Source organism: Hermetia illucens, chromosome 4 (assembly GCF_905115235.1).
Source record: "Hermetia illucens chromosome 4, iHerIll2.2.curated.20191125, whole genome shotgun sequence".
Lineage (NCBI taxonomy): Eukaryota > Metazoa > Arthropoda > Insecta > Diptera > Stratiomyidae > Hermetia > Hermetia illucens.
Genome location: NC_051852.1, coordinates 7048023 through 7073494, shown reverse-complemented (window position 1 = coordinate 7073494; position 25472 = coordinate 7048023). Strand labels below are relative to the sequence as shown.

Sequence of the window (25472 nt, the reverse complement as noted above, 5' to 3'; positions counted from 1 at the left end):
GGTCACCACTCTGGCTATAAGCAACCTAGAGGTATGCCGTGGCCCTCTCACGTTCGGCATCATCCTGGCCAGGGCCATACTAGCTTTGGATGGTTTATCACAAACATACTGTGCGTGTTGCTTATAGCTGAGCTTCCTGATGATATGATTCCCGACTCTAACACAGGCATAATTTCTGTTCCGGCGCTTCGTGATGAGGACCGCTTCCGTTTTTTCCTCCGCAAGCGTCAGACCAAAACTCTCTAACCAGCATTTGGCAGCACTGATTGCCTCGCTTGAGTATAACTCAGCATCTTCGAGATGCTTTGCGACAACAACCAGTGCAATGTCGTCAGCGTAACCCACCATTGTGGCTTCCTCCGGAAGGGGAAGATTAAGTACATCGTTGTACATGATGTTCCACAGTAGTGGGCCCAATGCGGAGCCCTGCGGGACACCTGCGGAAACGACGTACTCCTGCGGTCCGTCATCAGTGTCGTACCAGAGCCTCCTTTCAGTTAAATAACTATCGACAATTGCGGCGAGATAGGCGGGAATACCAACCTTCGCTAGGGATTTCCGGATTAGATTCCAATTGGCCGAATTGAATGCATTTTTCACGTCCAGGGTTACTACCACGCAATATTTGCTGGTACTACCCTTTCCGTGGATTGCATCTTCGGCCAAGCCAGTAACCAATTTGATGGCATCAATGGTTGATCTGGCTTTACGGAACCCATACTGCCGATCTGAAAGGCCGCCTTGGCTCTCAACTACCGGGAGTAATCTATTATAGATTACCCGCTCTAGCATTTTCCCCACCGTGTCCAAAAGACATATGGGTCGGTATGAGGATGGTTCACCTGGAGGTTTACTAGGCTTAGGCAGAAGCATCAACTTCTGCCGCTTCCATACCGCTGGAAATATTCCCTCGGGCATGCACGCTTCGAACAACTCAGCGAAAATGTCCGGCCTGGATTTCACTGCAAACTTAAGGGCCTTATTCGGAACTCCGTCCAGACCCGGTGCTTTATTGTCTCCTATTCTACCGCAGATCTCCAGGAGCTCGTCTTTGGTGACTGGCAGGATTACCGTCACATTCAGAGGTGGTTGGAATGTGTCGGTGTTCTCCTCTTGCTGGGGGATAACCCCTGGATGATTTTCAACAAGAGGGTGGGGCACGTGATCTGCGGAGACGAACGGCCTCTAAATCGTCCCATCACGATTCCATAAGCTCTCCCCCACGGATTTACGTCCGCTTCTGAGCAGAGCTCCCCAAAGCATTTCCTCTTGCTTCGCTGGATGGCGAGCTTGAGGGTTTTGCGGGCTGCCTTGTAGGCGCACTCTTTCTGCCCTTGATCGACTCTACCTACCACTCTCTGAGCCGCTCTTCTGGCTCGGTGGCAGGCTGATCGAAGGCCGGTCAGTTCATCATTCCACCAGTAGTTTGGTCTTCTACGGGGAAATGCGCACCACCTAGGCATGGACGCGTCACATGCTTTGGCGATGCATTGAGCCAGATGGATGGCTCTTTCCGTTGAGGCGCCCGCTTTATCAGGTTGATCTAACCACACCTCTAAGAAGCTCTGCTCATCCAAAGATTTTGCAGACCAGCCTGAAATCTTTTTCGGTTTCGGGTATGATAGCTCTTTGCCCTGAGGTTCGACACATGTCTCAAAGAAAAGTGCCTGGTGATCGCTGTGGGTGTAGCGTTCGCTGACGCACCAGGACATACCAGGCGCCAGTGAAGGGCTGACAAAGATCAGGTCTACAACTGAGCCTGACCCCCCTTTCTGGAAGGTGTTTACTACACTTTCGTTAGCCAAAACCATGTCCATCTGCGCGAAAGCTTCTATTAAACTGCGCCTCCTGGCATTTGATTCTCTGCTACCCCATTCTAGGACCCAAGCATTGAAATCACCAGCAATCACCTTTGGACTTCGTCCCCTTGCGTCGAGAACAAGATTATCAAGCATTTGCTCGAATTCAGACAGTGCCAAACTTGGTGGGGCGTAGCAGCTGTATACATATACACCACTTATTTTCGCCCACACAAAGCCACTGGCTGCCTGACTTGCAGTACATTGTATGGCCTGTCGACCGCAAACCCATATCGCCGCTCCACCAGTCGAATCTGTGACCCATGGCACCGTGACGGCTTCTGTACGGCTCACTTATGATGGCGATTTCTATCTCTGATTCGAACGTGGTCTGCTCAAGTAAATCCTGAGCGACCCTGCAATGATTGAGGTTTATCTGAATAAACCTCACTTTCTTATTGCAGTGAGCGCCTTCCTAAATTCAGGACATTTACTACTTCCGGCAATATACCGGTTATCTTGCCCCTCTTTCACCTCGCACAAAAGGCATTTGGGGTCCCTATTGCACTCCCTGGCAATATAGCCCTTCTCCTCACATCTTCTGCATCGATCGGATCGATCAATGCTGCTGGTGCATACCATGGCGAAGTGCCAAACATGAGGCATTTAAAGCACCTCTTTAGTGAAGTCTGTTCTCTTAAACGGCAGACAACCCATCCAATCCGAACTTTTCCGGCAGCCAACAACATCTGCGCTGCCTCCACTGGTACTCGTATTGTGGCCGTTTGAGTACCGCCATAGGCTTTTCGTAAACTTACAACAGACTCCTCTGTAAGTTCTTCCAACTTGAATTGCTCCTTCAGAGCAGTACAAATTTCTGCTTTTGATGTTATTTCATCGAGATCCTTACATTATATGTAGATCTCATGTTTTTGGGCACGCACTGCGGCATTTTCCCCAAGTGAGTCCTTCACCCGAGTGCGAAAGTCATCAGCCTTGCCCACGCTGGATCTTTTCAGCTCGAACATGAGATCCCCTTTCTGGGTTCTTCGGATTCGATTCACATTTCCGCTCAGATCTTTTAGGTCGGGATTCGCTTTGACCTTTCTGAATATCTCCGCGTAGGACAGATTACCCTTACTGGAGATAACAATCGCATCTGGACGAGTTCGCAATTTTGCTTTTCCTTTCGCTTTTTTGCTCGTAACCTTAGTCCACCCATCGTTTCCGTTCGTCTTGGGCTTCGCAACGCTGGTCAACTTTTCTACACTCGCAGTACGCTTTCCTCCTTCAGAGCTATTAGTGCTGGTTTTCAGAGTTTCCTGTCCGCCTTTTTTTCTCTTAGGCGCCTGCTGATTATTTGAAGAATCCTCCTCTTTTTCCCGTACTCGTTTATTTCGCCGTGTTTCGATGGTAGTACGGTTAGGTGTCACTTGGATCGCTTGTGACACTGTTGGTGCAGCGGGGTTCGGCGTATCCTTAGTATTCTTTTCCTTCATCTGCGATCTATTATAGAGGACTCTAATGGCCCTCATCATATTCTTTATGGCTTGGTGCACGTTGTGCTTGTCCTTGATGAACTCGGACAGCTCAACTATTTTTGCCCCAAGCTGGATAAATGGTAATTCTTCCGGATCGGGACTCGGCTGCTTATAAGCCCCGACAGGGTTACTCCTTTTATACGCTGTTTCACTTTTGTCAGTTATTGATCTTGCCTGTACTTTATCCTTCATCGCCTTTAACATTGGTGGAGATCTCAAAGTTGATGAGCTTCTTTTGAATGGATCCTTATCTTGTTCCTGGAGCACCTCTTGCTGTCGCGCATCTTGAACATATGCGGTGGGTGTTGTTACAGTTTTTGTCGTCCAACGATCCATCTTCAGTTCATCCTTGGTTGTTCTTGCTACTGGTGTTCTCGGTAAGGTCGTACTTCGCTTGAACACTTCCTTCTCCAGATCCAAATCACTTGTAACATTATATGCCAAGGTGGCCAAGTTGTCCACCACCGAGGCACTGCGGTCGAGGGATATCGATGGCCGGGAGCCCGCTTGTTCACTCCCAAAAGCCGCCGGTACTGGGGTTCCGAGCCCCTGCACCGTAAGTTTACTCCTTCTCTCGTCTTCCATGGTGGTTTTATGTTCTGGGTATCCTTCCCATAACCATTTTGGTCCACGCACCAGAGATGAGCAAAAACTAGCCCATACACAGTCAGAAAAGAAAACTGCATGAACACATATTTACACATCAATAGGTATGCCCCTATCCGCCACCTGGGGTCGCGCCTGATGGGAGATCTGGCAACTCCTCACCGGTCCGTCTGTCTGTCTGTCACACGCATTTTTCTCGGAGACGGTTATAGCGATTGACACCAAATTTGGTAGAAAGGTGGGAACTGTGAACGCTCACACATACAGTGAGTTACATCCTTTTACGTTGAATTTAAGCGGGGGTCCCCATACATGCAAAAGGAGGGTGTACAATTTTTTTTCATCAAATATAGTCATGTAGGGTATCAAATTAAAGTCCTCGATTAGTAATTTTCGAAGCCGGTCTTAGTTTTGACATTTCTTGGAAACGTGGGGAGTGCGGGGGATTGAAAGTGATCATTTCTTTAAGGGTGCCATTCTTAGAAATTACCAAACCGAAAAATCTGAAAATCAGGAGGCTGCCAATATATGGTGCCTTGGCTCCGAAATACCTTTCATACCGATATCTGTTCAAAGAAAGTTAATAATAGTATATTACTATAATTTTTTGTAATTGGCTGGAAACCCCCCTTAAATTCATCCTAGCGGCACGAAATTCTGCAGCGATGTAGGCTATAATGTAGAGCATGATCATACCAAGTTTGATGGAAATCGCACTATTACTAACAAATTTATAATACGTCGAAGTTGTTGCTTCTTTGAAAATTGAAGACTATCAATGTCAATATCACCCGAAAGTGGACATATGCATATATTACGTGCTACGTACTAAGAAATACACAAAACCTTTCGTACCTGAAGCGTTCAGCTTCCGGTTTTCCGACTTGTTTTCATTGACTGCATTCAATTGACTATAACTTTCTCGAAACTCAATTTCTATGTTCAGAGAAGCTTACGTTTATATTTCACTAAATTGAGGATCCTTTCAACTCCTTAAAAGTCACCTTTCTGATTTTCACCATGATATAATCCGTCACATATACTCGACTACTCTGTTGAGTTCCAAACAAGCATCAACACCAACATCCTTATCGAAAGAAAAGCACTTACCCACCAGCGTAGCCTGCAGCAGCTTAACCCACTCAGTATGTGTACCCATTATGCGCTTGACTGATTACAGGTTGCCAAGGAAGTGCAAGGCAATCAGAGGAGCTATCCAATGTGGTGGCGTGTCCATACGCAGTAGTCATGTCAGATTAATTCCAAACAGGAAATTGCATTTAGTTTGAACTTGAAATATGATCTAGGTTATATCTATATCTGTGCTACGCCATCTCCGCCTAGACAGGCAACAGAGCTATCCTGCATCCTGGAAGCTGAAAAGTGTGTATCATGCATCACATTCAGAGAAGTTGGGTTTCCAATCAAATTTCAAATTTTCAGTCACGGCAAACCAGGAGGGGGTTCTATTTTCCGGATAGGTTTCATACGGCTGACAGTAATAGATACGCAAAATTGGATTGAATGAGAAAAGATGATGATAACTTCCTGATTGGAAACTGTTTTTGGGATAAATTAGGCAATAGACCTTGTCAGTGTGCCACTGGGGTAGTATCCAATTTGAATAGCGCTTCTCGATTAAGGAGACCATCCGTTCTTAAACTTATCCGGATAATGTATCCAGATTATCCAAGTAGTCCTTAAAACTCGAATACCAAATCGAACCCACATTGGGCGCCATCCCACAATTCCTCTAAACTTTACATAATTCAACGTTTTGAAGCATTGAAACTACCCCTTCAGATATTGCCACGGATTTCAAAGGATACTATCCACTCTCCTTTCCGTTCAAGAGGAAAAATATGAAAATTCTTCCAATCGTAGCAGAGCACAAAGGAGCATAAAAGGTGTATGAAAAATGGAACAAGGACCCACTGAACCTACTTCAGCACTTTCTGCAACTTTACATCGCCCATGACCATACCCTATATGGATATCAGGCTATAAAAGGATAGTCTTTCCCATGCATAATTATCACATATAGAGACCAGGATATAGACGACTCTAGAAAATTAACAAACGGAAGGGATTATGCAGCAAATTTCCATTGTCACACACGGAATTCTAAAATTCAGATGATATCCTGGTTACGTAAAGTGTTACAATCCAGACAAACAAAGCAAAGTTTGTATATAGCTCCAAATGGCTCGCTTTCAACTTAATGGAGGAGCATTTAGTCCGGAATTACGAAACTAACAATTCAAAAGCCGGGGATGTGCACGTATAGGGAAGAGGGAGGAGGGCAAACAGTTACAATGTGAATGCCGACAGTCAGGAAGATTCATTCCCTTTGTTAATTAGGAATAAAAGTGGGAGGAAGGAGGAGAAGCACAAAACTGTGGTCTTGTAGTATGTAGAACTGGCGATGGGAGAATTGGGAGCGAATGGGATTCCACCACTTTTAAGGTTTGGTTGAAAACAAAACCTTATTAAAACGGGTTTACTGTCCCTCTGTCTTTTTCTTCATCGTTGGAAAGTGAAAAGGTTCAAAACCTACTGCTGGCTTCTGTTTTTTTTTTTTTTGGTATAGGGTAGGTGAATGCATTTACGCACACAGTGTTGGACTCCCGATTCGGTACATCGTCGGACTACCAACTAAACACCTCCCCATCGTCAGAGAGCTAGCCTGGAACCGTTTGTCACATTACTTCGGGCCAGCCCCCGAACTCTCCCGCCTTGCGGAGCCTTCAAATCAGGGAATTCCTTTCACCAACGGGAGGGGAGAGGAGGAAGGGAACTGTCAGTTCAAGGAACCCCCTGCCATCCGGCTCCTCCACCGGTCGAGTTCTATCTTCTTAGCAACGAGAAGGGCCCGAACATAATGGGCAACACGGTTCCACCTGTCAGCAGTCCTCAGCATCTCTTCCACAATGTTGTCTGGAGAGAGATCCCCTGTGTTTAAATAGAGCTGGTGACGAACCCCATCCCACCTTCCACAAGAAAAAAAAATGTGGTGGGCATCGTCCACAACTCCATTGCAAAACACACAATCCGGAGAATGCGCCTTTCCAATCTTGTGCAGGTAAGACTGAAAACTTCCATGCCCACTTAAAAATTGGGTAAGGAAATAGTCAGTCTCACCATGCTTCCGATTCAGCCACGCACCTAGGTTGCCGATGAGCCGCGCAGTCCATCTGCCTCTAGTTTCATTTTGCCAAGAGAGCTACCACTCATCTAGAGTATGTTGCCGTTCTTCGCGAGCAACCACCTCCCTTGGCTCATCTCCCTTGCGCTTGTATATGGCCTAACGCTCCCTAGCAAGAAGGGCAACGGGGATAACTCCCGCGATCACCATCACGGCCGGTGCAGAGACTGTGCGGTACGCAGACGCCACCCGTAAAGCTCCCTGTCTCTGTACTTGCGCGAGGCGTCTACGATATACCTCCTTGTTAAGAGCGCCAGCCCATACCTCTGCACCGTAGAGCAGGGCAGACTGCGTTAAGCTCATCAGGAGACGTCGCCTACTAGACGTAGGACCCCCAATGTTTGCCATTAGCCTACTTAACGCCGAAACTCCAACCGCAGCCTTGTTTGCTGCTGCTTGGATTTGCTCAGAAAAGCTCATCTTTGAGTCAAGAGTCAACCCGAGGTACTTTACCGCTGATTTTGACTCGATTATCGACTCGCCGAACGATATGGGACGCAGGGTCGGAATTCTCTTCTTAGTCAGGATGACTACTTCGGTTTTTTCCAGTGCAAGGTTGAAACCATGAGTAGTCATCCATCCGCTTACCCGTCGCATCAATATGCCGAGTCTGCTTTGCGCCTGTTCGACAGTGCGTCCAGCAACAAGCGCTGCGACATCATCTGCGTAGCCGACCAGGCGCGACTCTTCTGGCATGTCGAGTTTAAGCAGACTGTCATATGTAGCGTTCCAGAGGTCCGGCCCTAGGATGGATCCCTGTGCTACCCCCGATGTGGCCTTCATCCACCTTTGACCCTCTAGTATTTCATAGAGCAGGGAGCGGTTCCTCAGATAGTCCCTAAAAATCCGTAACAGATAGTTCGGCACATTGAAAGTATTGTCTAGTGTGCCTAGAATGTCTTTCCATCTTACGGAATTGAAGGCGTTTCTGACGTCAAGCGTTACGAGGAGCACCACCCGTCGAGTTCGGCGGCTATGTGCCTCTGCTCGTTGAACGGCGTCCACGACTTACATGACAGCATCAATTGTCAATCTTCCTGCCCTAAAACCAAACTGCCGGGGAGATAAATCTCCGGCAGCGCGTATCGCTTCAGCGAGTCTACTTCTGATGAGCTTTTCGAGCACTTTCCCAGCAGTATCAAGCATACATAGCGGGCGGTATGAAGACGGCAGTTCGGGATCGCCTTTCCCTTTAGGGATCAGCGCAAGCCTCGCAACTTTCCAACGAGCAGGGAAAATGCCCTCTTTCAGGCAAGCGTTGAATGCGCCGAGCAGTAGGCCTGGCCGGTGTTAGAATACCAGTTTGTATACCTATGCTGGAATACCATCGGGTCCTGGCGCCTTCTTGTTTTTCATAGAGAGGACTGCCTGTTCCAACTCTTTTACAGAGAAAAGTGGACAGTCCTCTGCGCTCTCCGCGCCGACGTCACCATCCCATACGGGGTGTGCAGGGAAGAGTGCCCTCACAATGCGGTCCATCTGCTCGGCCTTAAGTGAACAGGGTTTCCGCAGAGCCCCGATTTTTCGGGTTACAAGTTTGTAACCGAGTCCCCACGGATCCCCGTTCACCTCGTCGATCAGATCTTGCCAGCAGCGAGCTTTGCTCTTGTTTATTGCGCTGCGGAGTCTCCTTTTGGCTGATTTGTACTCCATCATTATGGTACATGCCTCCTCACGGTCGCCTAGACGTTGTGTTAAGCGGCGCAGCCTGTGACATTCCTTCCGGAGCTCTGCGATTTCCACTGTCCACCAATACATGGAAGGTTTGCCGCGCCTCGATGTCTTCCTGGACATGGAGGCTCCGCAGACCGTCGTTATCAGGTTCATAACTGAATTTACGACAGTGTCAGCAGCGGCGCCACCGCCCCCAGGAGTACCCTTCAGCGTGGCCCCACCCGTTCCCAGAGTTTCGACAAACTTCCCGGTGTTCACCTTCGCGACGTTCCATACACAGAAAGATCGCTGGGGTGGCGCACACCGAGAGTTTGTGTCCACCACTTCGAAAGCAATGTATTGGTGGTCACTGGCCGAAAACTCTTCCAGAACTCGCCACCCGTCCACCAGCGACACCAGTGATTCCGATGCGAAGGTTACGTCTGGAATGCTTCCTTCGCAGCCCGGGCGCCGGAACGTTGGGGTGGATCCGGTGTTTAGAACTACCAGTCCTGTTCTCGCCGCCATTTCCAAAATTCGTTTCCCTCTGGAATCTGTGTGAGGCATGCCCCATTCAAGTGCCCTAGCATTGAAGTCACCTCCGACCAGGATCCGCCCATCCGTGCTTAAGATAGCGTCCTCCAATGCCTCAAGCCTCCGACGAAAGTCCGGCATCGTCTCATTCGGCGTAAGATAGACACTAAAAAACGTTATCCCTGAACACCGAATCCAAACAAAGCCGTCCCCTTGGCCTTGGGCAAGAACCCCCAGGAGGGTGCCGTCCCGAACCCAGATGGCAGCGGTACCTGATATGTCTGGGTGCCATGAAACTGGGCCCTTGTTTCGGTACTGCTCACTGATGAGTACTAAATCAGCTTTGGTCTCCGCAGCGAACTGCGCTAGCAACTCGTGAGCGGTTGCACTCCGGTGCATATTGATTTGTAGGATGCGAATCATGTTGACCGTATCCTAGCTCTTTCCAGTTCTGCTCTGAAAACTGGACACCGCCCCGATCCCGCAGTGTGCGCAATGCTCTCATCAGTCGCGCCACGGTCCCTGCATAGAAAGCAGCTTTCCTTTTCATTGCAGCTGTTCGCTTTATGGCCTGCCTGACCGCATTTACGGCATGTTGCCCTTCTGTCAGGTCCCCGACAGTTTACAGATGTGTGCCCATAATCCAAACATCTGTAACATTTGGTTGGGGCGGCCCGAATTCGTATCCTACACACTACCCAACCAATTCTTATTTTCCCGCTGTTTAGAAGCTTCCTCGCGTATTGCTCGGCAACTTCCACCACAGCGAGTTTTTGGCCTCGTGAGTTTGCGGAGGTGATACCAATCCGGACATTGGTTACCTCCGGGCATTCGCGTTTGATGGCCTCTTCTACCTCGTTCTTTTCCGTGAGACAGTCAAGGTCTCGTATTTCTAAAGCACACGTGGGTTCCAAGCTAGAAACCAAAGCTTTTTCTCCTAGAAGCCCCTTGACTGCTTCACAGAACGTGACTTTATTTATAGTCTTCGGGCCTAGTTCGACTAAGACTCCACCACCCTTCGTTTTACGTATGGAAGACACCTCCGCTCCGTTGTCTTCGGGTTTGATTTTGTAACGGATTTCGCTGAGGACTTCCGCAAAAGTCTTGCCTTCCGTCGGCTTAATAAGCAAAGCTGGCGGTCTAGTCCTCCTTCGTCTCCCCACCTTTTCTTTTGACACTCCGTCCTTCGTGTCCGCTTTAGTTTTAGGCAGAGGTTTTTCTGATGGCGCGACGTGTTGTTGTCTTTTGATCCTCTTCGCCTTCTTCTTTCCAGCCCTGGAGAGTACCTGAGTGAAGTTTCCTTCAGATGTCCCTTCCTCCTTTCGTTTTTTACCAAGTTCACTCTGCAATGGGCTGTCAGCGATCCGTTTGGTACTCGTGGTGTTCCCCTCGGGAAGCGCGGTTGTTTCTGCTTCCTGCGGATTTTGTCTTACTTTCCATGTTCGCCTATAATATGAAATCCTGTCCAGGAGCTCTTCCAGTTCCATTAGCCCGTTTTTCACCCCCTTACCGACGTTTTTCTGACGGAACGTCGAAGATCGCATGTGCTTCACAATTGCCGTGCATTTTTTAATAAGTCTTTCCTCTTCCGCTTGCGCCAGAGTAATCGACAGTCCTCCCACTCGGCTTATATTCGAAACCATTTTATTAGTTTCGGCAGTTTCCACTGTGCCTCTTTCCCCAATTACAGCACTGTGCTGTATAGTCTGGGTTCCTTTCTGTGTTGCAGGTGCCGCATCACTTTCCGAGTCTTTCTCTCCGGCTGCGCGCCCCGATGTCTCGTCGGGTATTTCAGCCCTTGTTGCGTCCTTCGCTGGGCGCTGGGGCGAACGGCGCATTTTCGTGCTGCGAATAAACGCAGTCAGCTCACTCTCCATTTCCACTATCTCCTCGTTTCGTTCGTTTTTAGTCTCCATTTGAATTGTTTACCAGCGCATCGTGTGCAAGGGAGCGGGCCGCAATAGTCAGGAATGGGTATACCCTCGGGGACACAGCCCCTACCCCAGTTCCCTGAGGTCTGACCTACGCTTAGCTGAACCCAGAATTCACAGACGAATCAGCGCTCGCTCGAGGCAACGCGGTCTACTAACACCGGTTCAATGCACACTACCCGACCAGGGTCCCGAAGGGGCTGGCTCCTGATACACGCCACAACTACCACCTTGGCAGAGCTAGACTCACATCGCCCCATCGACGTCGACAGGGAGTTGTCGACGGCTCCGGGGACTCCCAGTGTGTCCCGGCGTGTATCGGTCATTAGCAGTTCGCTCTTCACCGAGAAATTTTCTCGAGGCTACTACCTAGGATGCAAGTATTATGCCAGCTAGGGGGTCAGAACTACTTGCTCGGGCACCTCGGGGACGCCACTCCCCGTATCGTAAACGACCCATGAAGGATCGTTGACGATCCCTGAGGGGACTGCTGGCTTCCGTTATGTGAGACTCTTGCTCACTAAAACCACCTCCTTCTCCTTCTCCTTTCACTCTCCCCACGGGACTGCTATGAGGCATTACCTCGAGGGGCTGGATCAGTTCTTAGCTTCGACTCATCATGGTTCTCCTCCTTTCTTGGTTTCTTCGCAATCCTTCTTACCTAAACCGTTGATGAATAATTTGCATCTCCTTTACAACAATTCCAAGCCTCCGTTGACTCCAGCAAGAACTTCACAATATTTCGGTTGTTAAGCGCCTATCTGCACCCGCCGGAGTGCACATGGCCGATCCCCATCCCTAGTTTTCTGCAGTTCAATTTGTTTCCCAGAATAGTTGTCCAAACTGGAACCAGCGCCCTGCTTTTGGTGTCATGTTTACGTCGTTGCAATGTTGGGTCCCTCAGTCACTCCCTTTTGAATGAAGGAGTTCTTCGGATGTTGACAACTAGCCCTCGCTGGAAGGTACTTTTTTCGAATGTCTACAGGAGGCGTTATAATGAGCTTCCACGAAACCCGCCGTACTAATGTAGGCGAACCGCTACAACTACTCCCTTTCGGAAATTTGCTGAAGCTCGCTGGTGGTGACGAGACCGATTTTCGACCATTTTCGTCGATCGCGCTGACACCCCGTATGTCGAAGGTGTTGATGATGGAAACAACGACTCGCTTTTCGAAAAGACATGCTTCGTTCATGACAATGATCGGCTACGCTCGTTTAAGGACATAGTTGCCTCGTTGGCTTGTTCCTTGAAATAATGGGTTGGTAAAAACGCCGACTTTAATCTTTCCGTCCAGAGGTTGTTGCGCTTCCCATTTACCTCGATAGTGAATATAACCGGAGAGATTCGGCCGATTACGCGATGAGGACCTGAATAGGGTTGACAAAGTGCTTTCTTCGAAGGGTCTACGCGCAAAAATACATGCGACCACGACTTGAGCTCTTTGAAAATGAAAGGAGTCCGTTTGTTTCGTTCCCTATAGCAATTCTGCCCAGCTTGCTCCCGATAAATCGATTGGCAACAGATGAACCAAATTCGAGGTATTCTCTTGGCACATAGTCGAAGCCTTCAACACGCGATGACAACGCTCGACCAACCCGTTTGCTGCCTTATGATAGGGAGTAGTCCTTGATCGTTTACAGCCGAGGAGTTTCATAAGCTCGCCGAAAAGTAGCGATTCAAATTGAGTACCTTGATCGGTCTTTATTACCTTTGGAGTACCGAAACAAGAGACCCAATTCGTGTAAAAGGCTTGAGCTATGGTATCCGCTGTCTGACCAAGAATAGGGACGGTCTCTGGCCATTGTGAGAAATGGTCGATCATGGTTAAAGTGTAGCAGAAACCATAGGATGGCATCAGAGATTGACTAAATCCAGACGAACTTGTTGAAATCGCTGATCAAGCACTGCAAATTGCTGGAACAAGTTTTTAGTATGTCTGCTGATCTTGCATCTCTGGCATTGTAAACACGACCGAGTCCACTGGCGACGTCTTTCCGCATTTGGGGTCAAACGAATTTGCGTGACATGGCTACTACGGCCTGTCGTATTCCTGGGTGTGAGCATTAATGTAGAATGTTGAATGCGCGCTTCCTCATCGATGAAGGAGCGTAAATGTTACGCCGAGAGACCTGTCGCGAAATAATTCTCCTTGGTGTTCAATTTCCGTGGGTGTAAGTTGGAGTGATGAAGTTCTGTCTTTCTCAACTCGCACTCAGGCCATTGTTAGGCCCATTGGACCATCTCGCCATCGCCTATTCAATAACTTCTCGCCTACGGCGTTCGCAGACTTTAGCGAATCTAAGAACATTCTCCAAAGGCAGAGGGTGTGCAGATTCTTCATTAAAGAAAACCTTACCAAGGTATTGTCGTCTGACATCTGAGGAGGCCGGTCAGCTGCATAAAAAGAGCAGGGCCATCTCCTCCTCCTCCTCCTCACATTGGCTGCACATAGCCGAAACCACCACCCCAATATTTTCCATATGATAGTTTAAGGAGCAATGTCCCGTTAAAAGCCCTACTCGGATTTTTATGTCCACTTCTTAAGAGATAACCAAAATGCCGCTCTGGTGACATCAGGTTCTTTCACAAGGGTTTTTGCCTGTCAGCAAGAGTTCAAATTTCTCCACTCAGCTGCGTTAATCCTTGCAATTTCACCCTTCAGAGTAGGCTTGACAGTGGATGGCCGGATGCCAAAAGTTGGTTTTAACACCACCATTGTGGATCCAGACCCTCAGCGCGCCAGTCTGTCAGCCTTCTCATTACCATTGATGTTTGAGTGCCCTGGCACCCACATCAGGAATATTTCGTTCAGTTGGCCAATTTTCAACAGCAACTGATGACAGCTCCACACCGACTGGCTTGATATGTCGATAGATTTCCAGATAGACGCATGACCGTATGATTGGCCATCTTTCGACACTCCAATGGTATCGAGTCCATATGCGTCGTTGGCTACTTGCCGTTTCACCTCCAAGTGGATGGGAGGGAGATTTCATGTGCCGCAGTCGACGTAGCACTCCTTGCTCCAGTAACACTTCGGCAACCGAGCCTCTAAATCTTAGCAGTTTCCTGTGGTTGCTGACTGGGAAGTCAAGTGAACGGTTTGCCGTTTCTTCGTTGCTTTCTGTGTACCCCCCATTTTATAAACGTAAATAATCCAGCTCCTGACTACGTTCTTTAACAAGAATCCACTTAAGCTTTGAGGTTGCCTCAAGAGAGTTAGTCTCTTCGCGAAAGCGTCTCCATGATGACCGTTTAGCCGACCTTATGCTCTTCTTTAGGGCTTTCTGTGCCTCTTTTAAGCGAGTCGAGCCAGCGGCTGAATCACACTTCAGAGCACGATTGACGAGCACCCTTATACTTCTCCTCTGTTTTGTCAAATCCGAGTTCCACCATGATGTTTTACCCTTCTTTGACATCTTGAGTCAACAGTTTCTGGATTTGGTACCCCTCCCGGGATCATGACTCGGGCGCTCAATTCCATTTTATACGTCGTCCAATCTGTCTTCCGCGTATTCCGAAATGGAGTGGGTGGAGGTGGATCTATGCCCATCACGAAATCAATGCGTCTGTGATCTGAGAGTGTGATAGAGTGTGGCGGATGCCGGCGTGATGTCGATGATTGCTTGATCACGTTGAAAAAATTGGGTTCATTACTCAAATTAAAGTTCTGCAGATCGGTTCCTACTAGATACTCCATAGCCGATAGTAAGGAAAGGTCCCGGCCTATCGGCTCTTTCTCCTGTTTTGCTACTTAGCAGCATCCAGGTGGGGGTGTTGTGGTTATTCCTGACGCCGAGTTGTTCCGGAACCTCAGCAAGATTACGCTCTTCTTCTGGAAGCCAGAGGAAGCCCTTTTTGGACGGTGGCAGCTCAGAGGCCATTTTCAGGGTTAGTCAGGCACCCTCCGTTCAGGAAGGTGCAGTACTGCCTAAACCAATCATTCGTGCTTTCGTTGGCAAAGTTTAGCCGTAACACTTTACTACACCTACTCAAATCGAGGCCTAATGTCTTGCGAGAATGCAATCCTTACAGCTAGGAGGAGTTTCATCGTAAGCCTAGACTCGTTATGCAAGACCCAACCATCGACTTCGCTGCCGGCCAAGCCCTCGATGAACCCCTGAATATCGATATCGCTAGGTATTATTAGAGAATTAATTCCCGACAATGCGTCTGCTGCTCTGTTCGAATCACCGCTGACGTGAACAATATCCGCAGAGAACTCGGAAATGAACGACAATTGTCTAATTTGACGCGCGGTAGCCTTGTCGTCCCTTTTTAGGAGAGCGTACACGAGTGGTTTGTGATCGATCTTTATTACAAACTCTACCGGTTCTAACAAGTGACTTGTCGTTTGTAATGGCCCCGCGTAAATGTTCCGTCAACGGTGCCACCCAGATAACTCGAGCAAAAATCTAGGCTTTACATTACCTCAACGATGAACCTTTAAAAGGTTTGTGCCGCGTTTCATAGACCAAAGGATATCAACGTAAACCCATTTAAGCCGAAGGTGTTATTACGGCTGTTTTCGGAAGGTCTTCCTCAGACATAGGAATTTGATGATAGACGCGGAGTAAGTCTACCTTCGCGGACACTCAGGGGGGGGGGGGGGGGTTATGACCGCGTTGGGCTTAGGATAATCACCGCACGAAAGGCTTGTCGCGTTTAGGCACCAAATGAAGCGAGTTGGCCCATGGGCTGTTTGACACTCGACAGTAGACCTTGTCCATCAAATATTGGAACTCCACCTTTGCCAGTTTCAACCTTCTCCTTGGCTGCAGATGGACCGTTGGTGAAAATATGGTGACGAACCTCGTGTGTTGCATTTGAATGGTCTAAAAAGAGGTTTGTTAAGGACGAAAACTGTTTAAGGATGCTGTGACACACAGAAGTTCTACAAACGGTGGAGATGGATCCGTATTCGCTAGTAGCGATATGTCCCGCAGTTCACAATCTCGACGATTCTTGATATCCGCCAAAAGACAATTGAATTTTTAAAAAACCAGCACCAATGATGGGGCGTGAGACGTTCGCCATACAGAAACTCTAAGCGCCTTAACTCGAGTGTTAAGTTCAATCCCTTGTCACCATATGTCCTTATTGCAGATTCATTTCCCGCATTAAGTTGAAAAGAGGTCGGTCTGGATATTCTGAAACTGCGCTGGCGGGGTCTGACGGAAATGTGCACGCCAGTGTCAATCAGGAAATTGAAGCCTGTGATTCGATCTTTAAGAGCGCGAAGGAAAACGTTCCTGCTGATATGCGTATGAACACGGTGGACGACAATTTCTTGCTTCATTCCTGAAACGATCATGGTGAAAACACATTCTAGGAACAGATCTGGTTTTTGATCAGCGTCACACCGGCATTCCGAACTAAGCCTGTCAAAACGTGAAAGTAATGCCGACAGTTCATCTACTTGATTGGCCACAACCTTGTGCATTCCTACCACTGCCAGGCTTACTACGTCGACCACAGTATGCGACCACAGTAAGGGACCTAAGATAGAACCCTCTGGCACCCCGCAGGCTATCATGAATAGTTCATCTTCCGAGTCGCAGTACACTCTTCTCCCAAGAAGAACCTCAACAATGATGTGTACAATGTATTTCGGAGCCCATAGTTTGGCTAAGGCCTCTACAATTTCGTCAACCATATAGTGCTGAACGTATTTTTTTCATCGACAGTCGTCACAGCACAGCATTTTTCCTCTTATATTGCAGCCCAAGACGGACCAGTTACCATGTCCATTACGTCGACAGTTGATCTGCCCCTACGAAACCCGAATTGCTTATCGAAAGGTCTCCTTCCTTTTCCGCAATAGCAAGCTGTCTGTTGTATACATACTCGTTCAAATAGTCTGCCAATGATGTTGACCAAACATATCAGTCGATATGAGGAGAGGTCACCCAATGGCTTACCTGACTTCGGAATGAGTATCAACTTTTGTAACTTCCATTGTTCCACTCCAATTCTCTTTCTCTAAGACGTGCCTTAAAAACTTGGGCAAACATACCTGCTGCTGTCCTGGCTGCCAATTTCAGGGCGATATTCGGGATTCCATCCGACCCTGGGGGCTTATTTTCTTTGCTACATCTAGAATTTCCTCTTCTACAACTACAGGAATTTCGTCGGGGTTTACGGGTACTGCAGAGAGACTTGAATAGTTCACATCCTCCAGGGAGAGAGTGCTCACTATGTTTTGTAATAATTTAGGGCAAGTAATCGGTGGGGAATGTTTGCCTTTCAGTGATGACACTACTGACCTGTACGCACCACCCCATGGATCAGACTCAACTTCAGTACACATCCGATGGAAATGCTCTTCGTGAGAGCTTCCTGTAAGTTTTTCCTCGCGTTTTTGCATTGCACGTTAAGCTCCACGAATTTAGGTCGGTTTCTTCTACACTAGAAGCGTCTTCTAGCTTTGAGACAGTTTTTCCGACATTCCTCGATTTTTACATTCCACCAGAAATTGGGATTTTATCTTCGGAAACCTCTGCGCCGAGATATAGAGGGATCGTATGCCCGCAACCTATAGAACTTTTTTCCATGCACTTTCCGATAATAATCTGTCAAAAAACATAGGACAAACGGTTTCCTCCAGGGCAGAGGCAACTCGTCAGACACTGCCTCACCTCTGCCCTGGGAGCCGCGTGGCCATGAGTGGCATCGGATGGAAAAAGCTCCTTTATATATTCGGAAAAACACGCCATCCTAAGTCCACAACCACTTGTTGTTGAACCGGACCAAATGCAACTTACTCTCATGTCTTTTTGGTCCGTGCACCCTTGGCGTGTTTTCCCAAATATATAAAGGAGCGTTTTTCATCTGATGCCACTGGGGCAGAGGTGAGGCAGCGTCTGACGAGTTGCCTCTACCCTGGACGAAACCACTTGTCCTATATTTTTTGAATGCTTGGGTGCCATGCTCCAAACGAGGGATCCGTGGACCGAAAAGACGTGAGAGTAAGTTGCTTTCCATTGGGTCCGATCGAACAGCAAGTAAACAATAATAATCTGTCTTCAAGAAGTACCCCCTTGAAAATTTCAGCGTCAAATTTGTTGGTTACCCAACTCATCGTTATTCTGTTTTATGGCTTCAGTGCGAGGTTTGGAAAATGATAGCCTGATGATTGCTATGTGTGTACTCCTCGCTCACATCCCACTCCAAATCTTTGATAAGGATTTCGCTGACGAAGGTGAGGTCTACAACCGATTGTAATTCTTCCCTCTGATAAGTGTTGACTCCCCCAGAGTTCGCAAGTACTACTCAGTATTCAAGCGTGAGAATGTCTCCAGCAATCTTCCTCCCCTTGTATTTATCTCTCTGCTTCCCAACTTTTCTGCCCATGCATTGAAATCGCCGGCTATCACTGGACTTTGCTATCGTATCTGGCAGGCCACCCATCCGGTACGTATCTTGTCTGCTGCAATCGTCTTTTTTGCTGCTTAGGTAGGAAGGCTTATCGACGCTATTTGTCACAGCACATTAGCCTCGGTCACTGATTGTAGCCCTAATTGCGATTGAAAGACTCCACAGATCTGGGAATTTGCGGCGACTTCATCCACCTCCTTGCACTTGATCAAGACCGAATCCTTACTCATTTCAATGGCCGCAGTTTCGCCTAATGACATTTCGATTTTTTTCCATAGATCTCCACCTACATCTTCATCAACTTTAAGCTCCAGCGATAAATTACCTTCCTGTGTACGTTTTATACGCGTGGCGTTACCAGTCAGTCAGGGAGGTATCTGGTTTGACCTCACGCAAGATCTCCGCGCACCTCAGTTCACTGGTTTTTGTTATGATCAACGCGTCTGGTCTTTTACGGATGGGCAGATAAGCGTCCGTCTTCTGACTTCCTAGGTTGCGCCGACATCGGTTTCTCCTTTTTGCGTTCTGCTGTCCATTGAAGTGATTGCCCCTTTTCATTAGTATCTCTTTGCCGCATATTGCACATTTCTGAGATGTCCTTTTCAGCTCAGAAACCTTTTTTGCCAAAGAGCTCTTTGGGGAGAAATATTTTCACATCGTTTGTGTTGCTACTGGAACCATCAGTTGCCGTCGGTTTCGAACATTAGAAGAATATATGTGCTGAGTCCTCCAGGGTCCCATCGCAATTTGGTCAATAAGATGAGGTATCCTCCATGCCCGATGAGAAACTAGGTGAGATTATAATTGATCTCCCCATGTTTTCTTTCCAGCCACTCCTTGATGTTAGGGATCAATCTGTGTATCCATCTGTCTGTCTTTTTTTTTTTTTTTTTTTTCCCGATGGAAGGTGGAAAGCTTCAAAAGCTACCGCAGGCTCCTGCCACACGGTTATGTGGGACTCTTACCCACTAAAACCACCTCCTTCTCCTTCCACTCTCCCCGCGGGACTCCCATTTGGTATTACGTCGCGGGGCTGGATCAGAATTTATTCTGCGCTCATGTCAACATTCGTGTTCCTCTCGCGTTCATTCTTTCGGATGACTTCCTCCTGCCTAAGCTTCTTTCCGATGGCTGTAATCACTTTTTCAACTTCGGTCCATATCCCCTTGGCTTTCACCATAAGCTCCATGATATTTTCGGGTGTAAAGTGCTCCCCGGTTGTAGCTTCTAATGTAGCCCTTTGGGTTTCGAATCTGGGGCAGTGAAAAAAAGACGTGTTCTGCGTCCTCTGGAATGTTTGCACACTGTGGGCAATATGGCGAATCATCGCGCCCAAATCGGTACAGATATGCTCGATAGCCTCCGTGTCCGCTCAAGAATTGAGTTAGGTCGAAACCTACTTCGCCGTGAGGTCGCTCGATCCACTTCCGGATATCCCATATGATTTTGTGAGTCCAACGGCCTTTTTCTGACTCGTCCCACTTCTCTTGCCATTCCACGACAGTTTCAGCTCGTGCGAACTGTCGCCGACGGGCAGGAGATTCTCCGGTGAGGTACGTTCGATCGTAAAGTCGTTGTATTTCTTTCGCCAGAATCTCAATCGGGATCATTCCTGCTATCATGCAAGCTGCTTCATTAGAAATTGTTCTGTAAGCGCAACATGTTCGGAGTACACTTATGCGATACGCAGCTCCAATCTTTTTTTTATTTATTATATTTTCCAGTGCATCTGCCCATACTGGGGCTGCATACAGTAGGATCGAACTGACCACCCTTGAAATAAGGAGTCGACGGCTCGGCCTTGGGCCACCTATATTTGGTAGCATTCTCGCAACCAGCGCTCCGATGTTGTATGCCTTGGTTGCTGCACCCTCCACATGCAATCTGAAATTCAACCTCTGGTCAATCATTACACCTAAGTACTTAAGTGCAGGCTTGGAATAAATTGTTTGCATTCCAACTTTGATCTTCATGGAAGTGCACTTTCTCCGCTTGGTAATAAGTACTACCTCCGTCTTATGCTCTGCGAGCTGTAGACCAGCATTCTCTAACCAAGATTTAATCTCATAGACTGCTTCATTTGCATAGAGCTCGGCTTCCTCGAGAAGGCGTGCAACAACCGTCACACCAATATCGTCCGCGAAACCAATGGAGGCCACACCAGTAGGAAGATCTAGGGTCAGTACCCCGTTATACATAATAATCCACAAGAGTGGCCCTGGGACAGACCCTTGCGGAACTCCGCATGTCGTTTGGTAGGATTTCATTTCTTCATCTGATCCGCAGCACAGAGTCCTATCGATTAGGAAGTCGGCAACAATACGCACCAGGTACTTCGCCACGCCTAAGTTAATTAGGGACTCAAGTATCTTGCTCCATCTAGCGGAATTGAAGGCATTCTTCACATCAAGTGTAATCACTGCACAACATTTGCCCTCGTCAAGTGCGGTCTTAGCTGTGTTTGCTACTAGGACAAGTGCATCCGTTGTAGACCTCCCCTTTCGAAAACCAAACTGATTGTCGGAGAGACCGCCATCCTTTTCGGCAATTCGAATTAATCTGTTATAGATTACTCGTTCGAATAGTTTGCCAGTATTATTTAGAAGGCATATCGGCCTGTAGGACGAAGCTTCACCCAAAGGTTTGTTTGGCTTGGGGACTAGAATTAATTTCTGCTTCTTCCATTGTGTAGGAAATACTCCTTCTTTAAGGCATGTGGTGAACACCTCGGCAAACATATGTGGAGCTACTTTTACTGCTGCCTTCAGAGCTTTATTGGGGATGCTATCCAAGCCAGGTGATTTATTTCCAACAATTTTATCCGCAGCTTCGAGGACCTCCTTTTCGCTTACCGTGGGAACTTCCGCGGTGTCTATCTCGACAGTGGGAAGGTTAGCGGTACTCACATTCTGTGGGAAAAGATCCGTTACTATTTCATCAAGCAGAGTAGGGGAAGAGATCGATGGGGAGCGTTTGCCTTTAACTTTCGATATTACGGTTTTATAAGCGCCACCCCAGGGGTTCGTGTCAGCTTCATTACACAGTCGCTTAAAGTGTTCGCATTTACTTTTCATGATGGCCGCATGTAGTTTCTTCCGAGCGTTTTTATATTCTTCATGTAACTGCTCGTATCCAGATCGATTTCTATTTCGCTGACTGCGCCTTCTGGCCTTGAGGCAGGCCTTGCGGCATTCTCCGATTTCAGAATTCCACCAAAAGTTCGGAACTCGCTTCTGTGATACAACATACCTTGGCATGGATGCGTCACATGCTCGTTGCAACTTCTCGCCAATCTGCAGAGCTTTATTTTCTGCGCTTCCTTCAAGCGCTGTATTTTGCTGCAAAACCTCTCCGAAAATCTCCTCGTCAAACCTATTAGCTGTCCACCTTTCAGCTCTCGTCCGAGACCGTTTCATTCGTTTTCCATGTCTGATTTCAAAAATGATGGCCTGGTGGTCGCTATGTGTATATTCGTCACTGGCATACCACTGCAGATCCTTAGCTAAAACATCGCTAACAAAAGTGACATCTATCACGGACCCCATTTCTCTCTTACGGAAAGTGTTCACGCATCCAGTGTTAGCCACTACAAGATTCAGACGAGAAAGAGCTTCGAGTAATATTCGTCCTCTTGCGTTCGTTTCTCGGCTGCCCCATTCTTCAGCCCATGCGTTGAAATCTCCAGCCACTATCTTAGGACTATGGTTTTGTGCGTCTGTTGCTAACCTCTCCACCAAAGAATGGAATGGACATGTGCTGCTGCCTGTGACATGGGCGCTGTCAATATCGTTTATTTGCCTGCAGAACAGACAATTGAGTTTTTCTTCGCAGGCTTTTGCAATGTGGCCTTTATTTCCGCATTTACGACACAGGTCGGACCTATCGTGAACGCTAGTACATTTCTTCGCCACGTGCCCAAATTCCAAACACCTGAAGCATCTTTTTAGAGTTATCTGCTCTCGTAGTCGGCAGATGACCCAGCCAATCCGAAATTTACTGGCTGTGATAGCCCTTTTGGCCGCTTCAAATGTTAGGCTTATGGACGCAGTTTGTGTGCCGCCATATGCCTTCCTCAACCGTAAAATATCTCGCTCCTGGACCGACTGTATTCCGAACTGGGATCGTAGCGCTTGACAAATTTCGTCCTTCGTTGTGATCTCGTCCAAGTCTTTACACTCAATGACCACACGATTTTAACTGACCTTCACTTCTGCTGCCTCACCCAGTGACGACTCGATTTTTTTCTGCAAGTCTTCTGACTTGTTTTCGCCTGGTTTGAATTTCAGCAATAGGTCGCCCTTCTGTGTTCGCCTTATGCGGTTCACACTTTCACCTAGCTCCATTAACGAGGTGTCTGTTTTGACCTTGCGCAGAATATCAGCGTACGTAAGCTCACTTGTTTTTGTAATTATTAGCGGTCGGTCTTTTACGGAGCTCCGGAGTTTCCTTAATAGTGAAGGGGCTGCCCCTAGATGGAAGCAGCACTCTAGGCGTTGACTGCAGTGCTGCAGTTTCTCCCTGTTTCTTCCCTTCACTACTTTGTTTTAGTTCTTCTCGTACTTCAAGATACGCAGATCTAATAGCACGCACTTGGTCTTTAATCGCGTGATGGACATTATGCCGAGCATCCATCTGTCTGTCTGTCTGTCTGTCCGTCCGTCAGTCTGTCTGTCTGTCATATGCACTTTTCTCAGAAACAGTTGCACCTATTGAGACGACAATTTGGTGGAAAGATGGTAACCGTGAACCCCAACATGCGATGAATTACATTGCTACACGTTGAACTTAAAGGGGGATCCCCATGCACCCTCATGAGGGGTGCAACATTTTTTCTCGCCAAATATACCCATGTGGGGTATCAAACAAAAGGGCTTGAGTCCGTTTATACCCGAGGAGCCCAGCTTCCGATTTCCGACTTGTTCAAAAGTTATATTCGATCATGAACTCAAACAGATCATGCATGTCTAATCTAGTGGCCAGGATTAACCAAGAAAAAAACCTCAAAGATTGTTTGAACCTTAAGAGATTATCCTCGTAATTATGTGCTCAAATATTTTTGTTCTGGAAGAATTTCTGTTCCTTAAGTTCCTGAAGGTCTTTTCCAGTTTTACGTTAATTAACTTTTAAACCCAGACGAGAGTTGTTGCTCAATTAGGTGCCATGCTGTTTTGGTTCTCTCCTCGCTTTTACCCTCAGAACCGGGGAAATCAGAAGTTCAAGCATAGAACAAGACAGAATCCGGAGAAACTACTTTGAAAACATCCTTCAGGAGTACCTCCATTTAACATAGGGTAAAAACCGCTCTACATCAAACTTTTTCTTCTCAATCCAAACTAAGAGTGAAAAACTTTTCGAATCATTCACTCACCAGCGTCGTCATCATCAGCTGGCATACACATAGTACGAATGTTCCCATCCTTTTTATGGTTCTCCTCTTATCTCGGCTCTTATTCGATTCCAGCTTCCTGAATCCTTAAGTTTCGATACCAGAAGATGGAGACACATTTTATTTTCATATTTCTCGCTTGTCTGCTCTTTTCATAGAATTCGCTGAAAGACGTTGTGGATTGGACGGACGATGGGAAGGAAAATCGAACATTACTTCTCCCGAAAATAGCAACGGATGGACCAATTACACTCCATGTTTTCCGCCCGAAGTTCAAGATCTTTTGAACAGATTATACGCTGGCGGGAATGAGGATATCGTTTCGGTAAGTATAATTGCTTTGATTGTCCTTTTTTTTTCAAGATTTCCCAGAAACCGTTTGTCCTTCCTTTACGTAAAATTATTTCCGTCTTCAACTTTGGATAACAAGCGGTTCCAAATATAGAAGGATCCCTCGATATGGCTTCAGGATAGAATGTCTCGTTGAAACACTGAGTTCTCTGCGATTATAATACGTTTACGCACTAAATCGTACTCAGCAAAATGTCTGGAAAGTTACCAAGTACGGAACGGGATTATCCATCATAAACTTCCATGGAATCAAAGATTTTCGTAGCCAGCATATCCATGATCCTTTCAATTGTACGTTACGTCATTGAGGAAACACATTGTTCGGCACGTGTGTCATTTCTCCTTTACACAACATACACACATTCCATTAGTCCTTTTTAGTCCTCTTCAGTAGAACTTTTAACTGGTGGCGTGCATATACACATGTTGCACGTATGCACATTCTTGGAATTGTGATTCCATTTTATGGCTCTTAATTTCTTACGTAAAACATGGATCATAGTCGTTAAAATGAAATTGCTGTCGATAACACGAAGTGTCGTAAGGAATTCATACACAGACATGAAAAGGATAAAAGGGATAAAAGTCAAGAGCGGAGGATAACTTTGAAAGATATCAATAAAAGCCCCTCAGTCATTCAGAAGTTCATGAAAAGTATTGTGCCCACAGGACCATTTCCGGAGAAAATAAATTGATGAAACTTTGTACGATTTCGGTACAGGACCTTACCTTTCATACCTGACAAACCTTTTATAGTTGGTTCTGAAAAAGTCCCAAAAATTTATCCATTACAACTTCTGAAAGGGATCGCTTTCCACCAATTAAACAAAAATTCAATCCATATTAAAAAAGTTATGAAACTCTCCCAAAATTTAATAAAAATAGGTTGAATAAGACCCAAGGATTTCTGGACAATAATCTATCTTATTTTTGAACAAGATCTGAACTTTTCACCGATAGCGCCCAATGTGGGACATTTTACCTACAATAAAATGATTTTAATTAAATACGAACCCGATCTTACCTCAAAAAAAGAGTCTTATCCACGACTTAGTTAGAGTCCCAGACCCCCGCAACCCCCTGTGCGG

At 47.1% G+C, this 25472-nt stretch overlaps 1 protein-coding gene across 1 annotated transcript in view; it reads left to right on the top strand.

Annotated features, from left to right (window-relative positions):
* LOC119656242 (PDF receptor-like) overlaps positions 1 to 24459 on the top strand; it is a 221142-nt gene extending 196683 nt beyond the window's left edge. Inside the window, exons 4-5 of the mRNA XM_038062658.1 lie at positions 24192 to 24358; positions 24406 to 24459. Coding sequence (XP_037918586.1) covers positions 24192 to 24358; positions 24406 to 24459 — 221 coding nt within the window. The remainder of the gene's footprint in view (positions 1 to 24191; positions 24359 to 24405) is intronic.
* The last annotated feature ends 1013 nt before the right edge of the window (positions 24460 to 25472 follow it).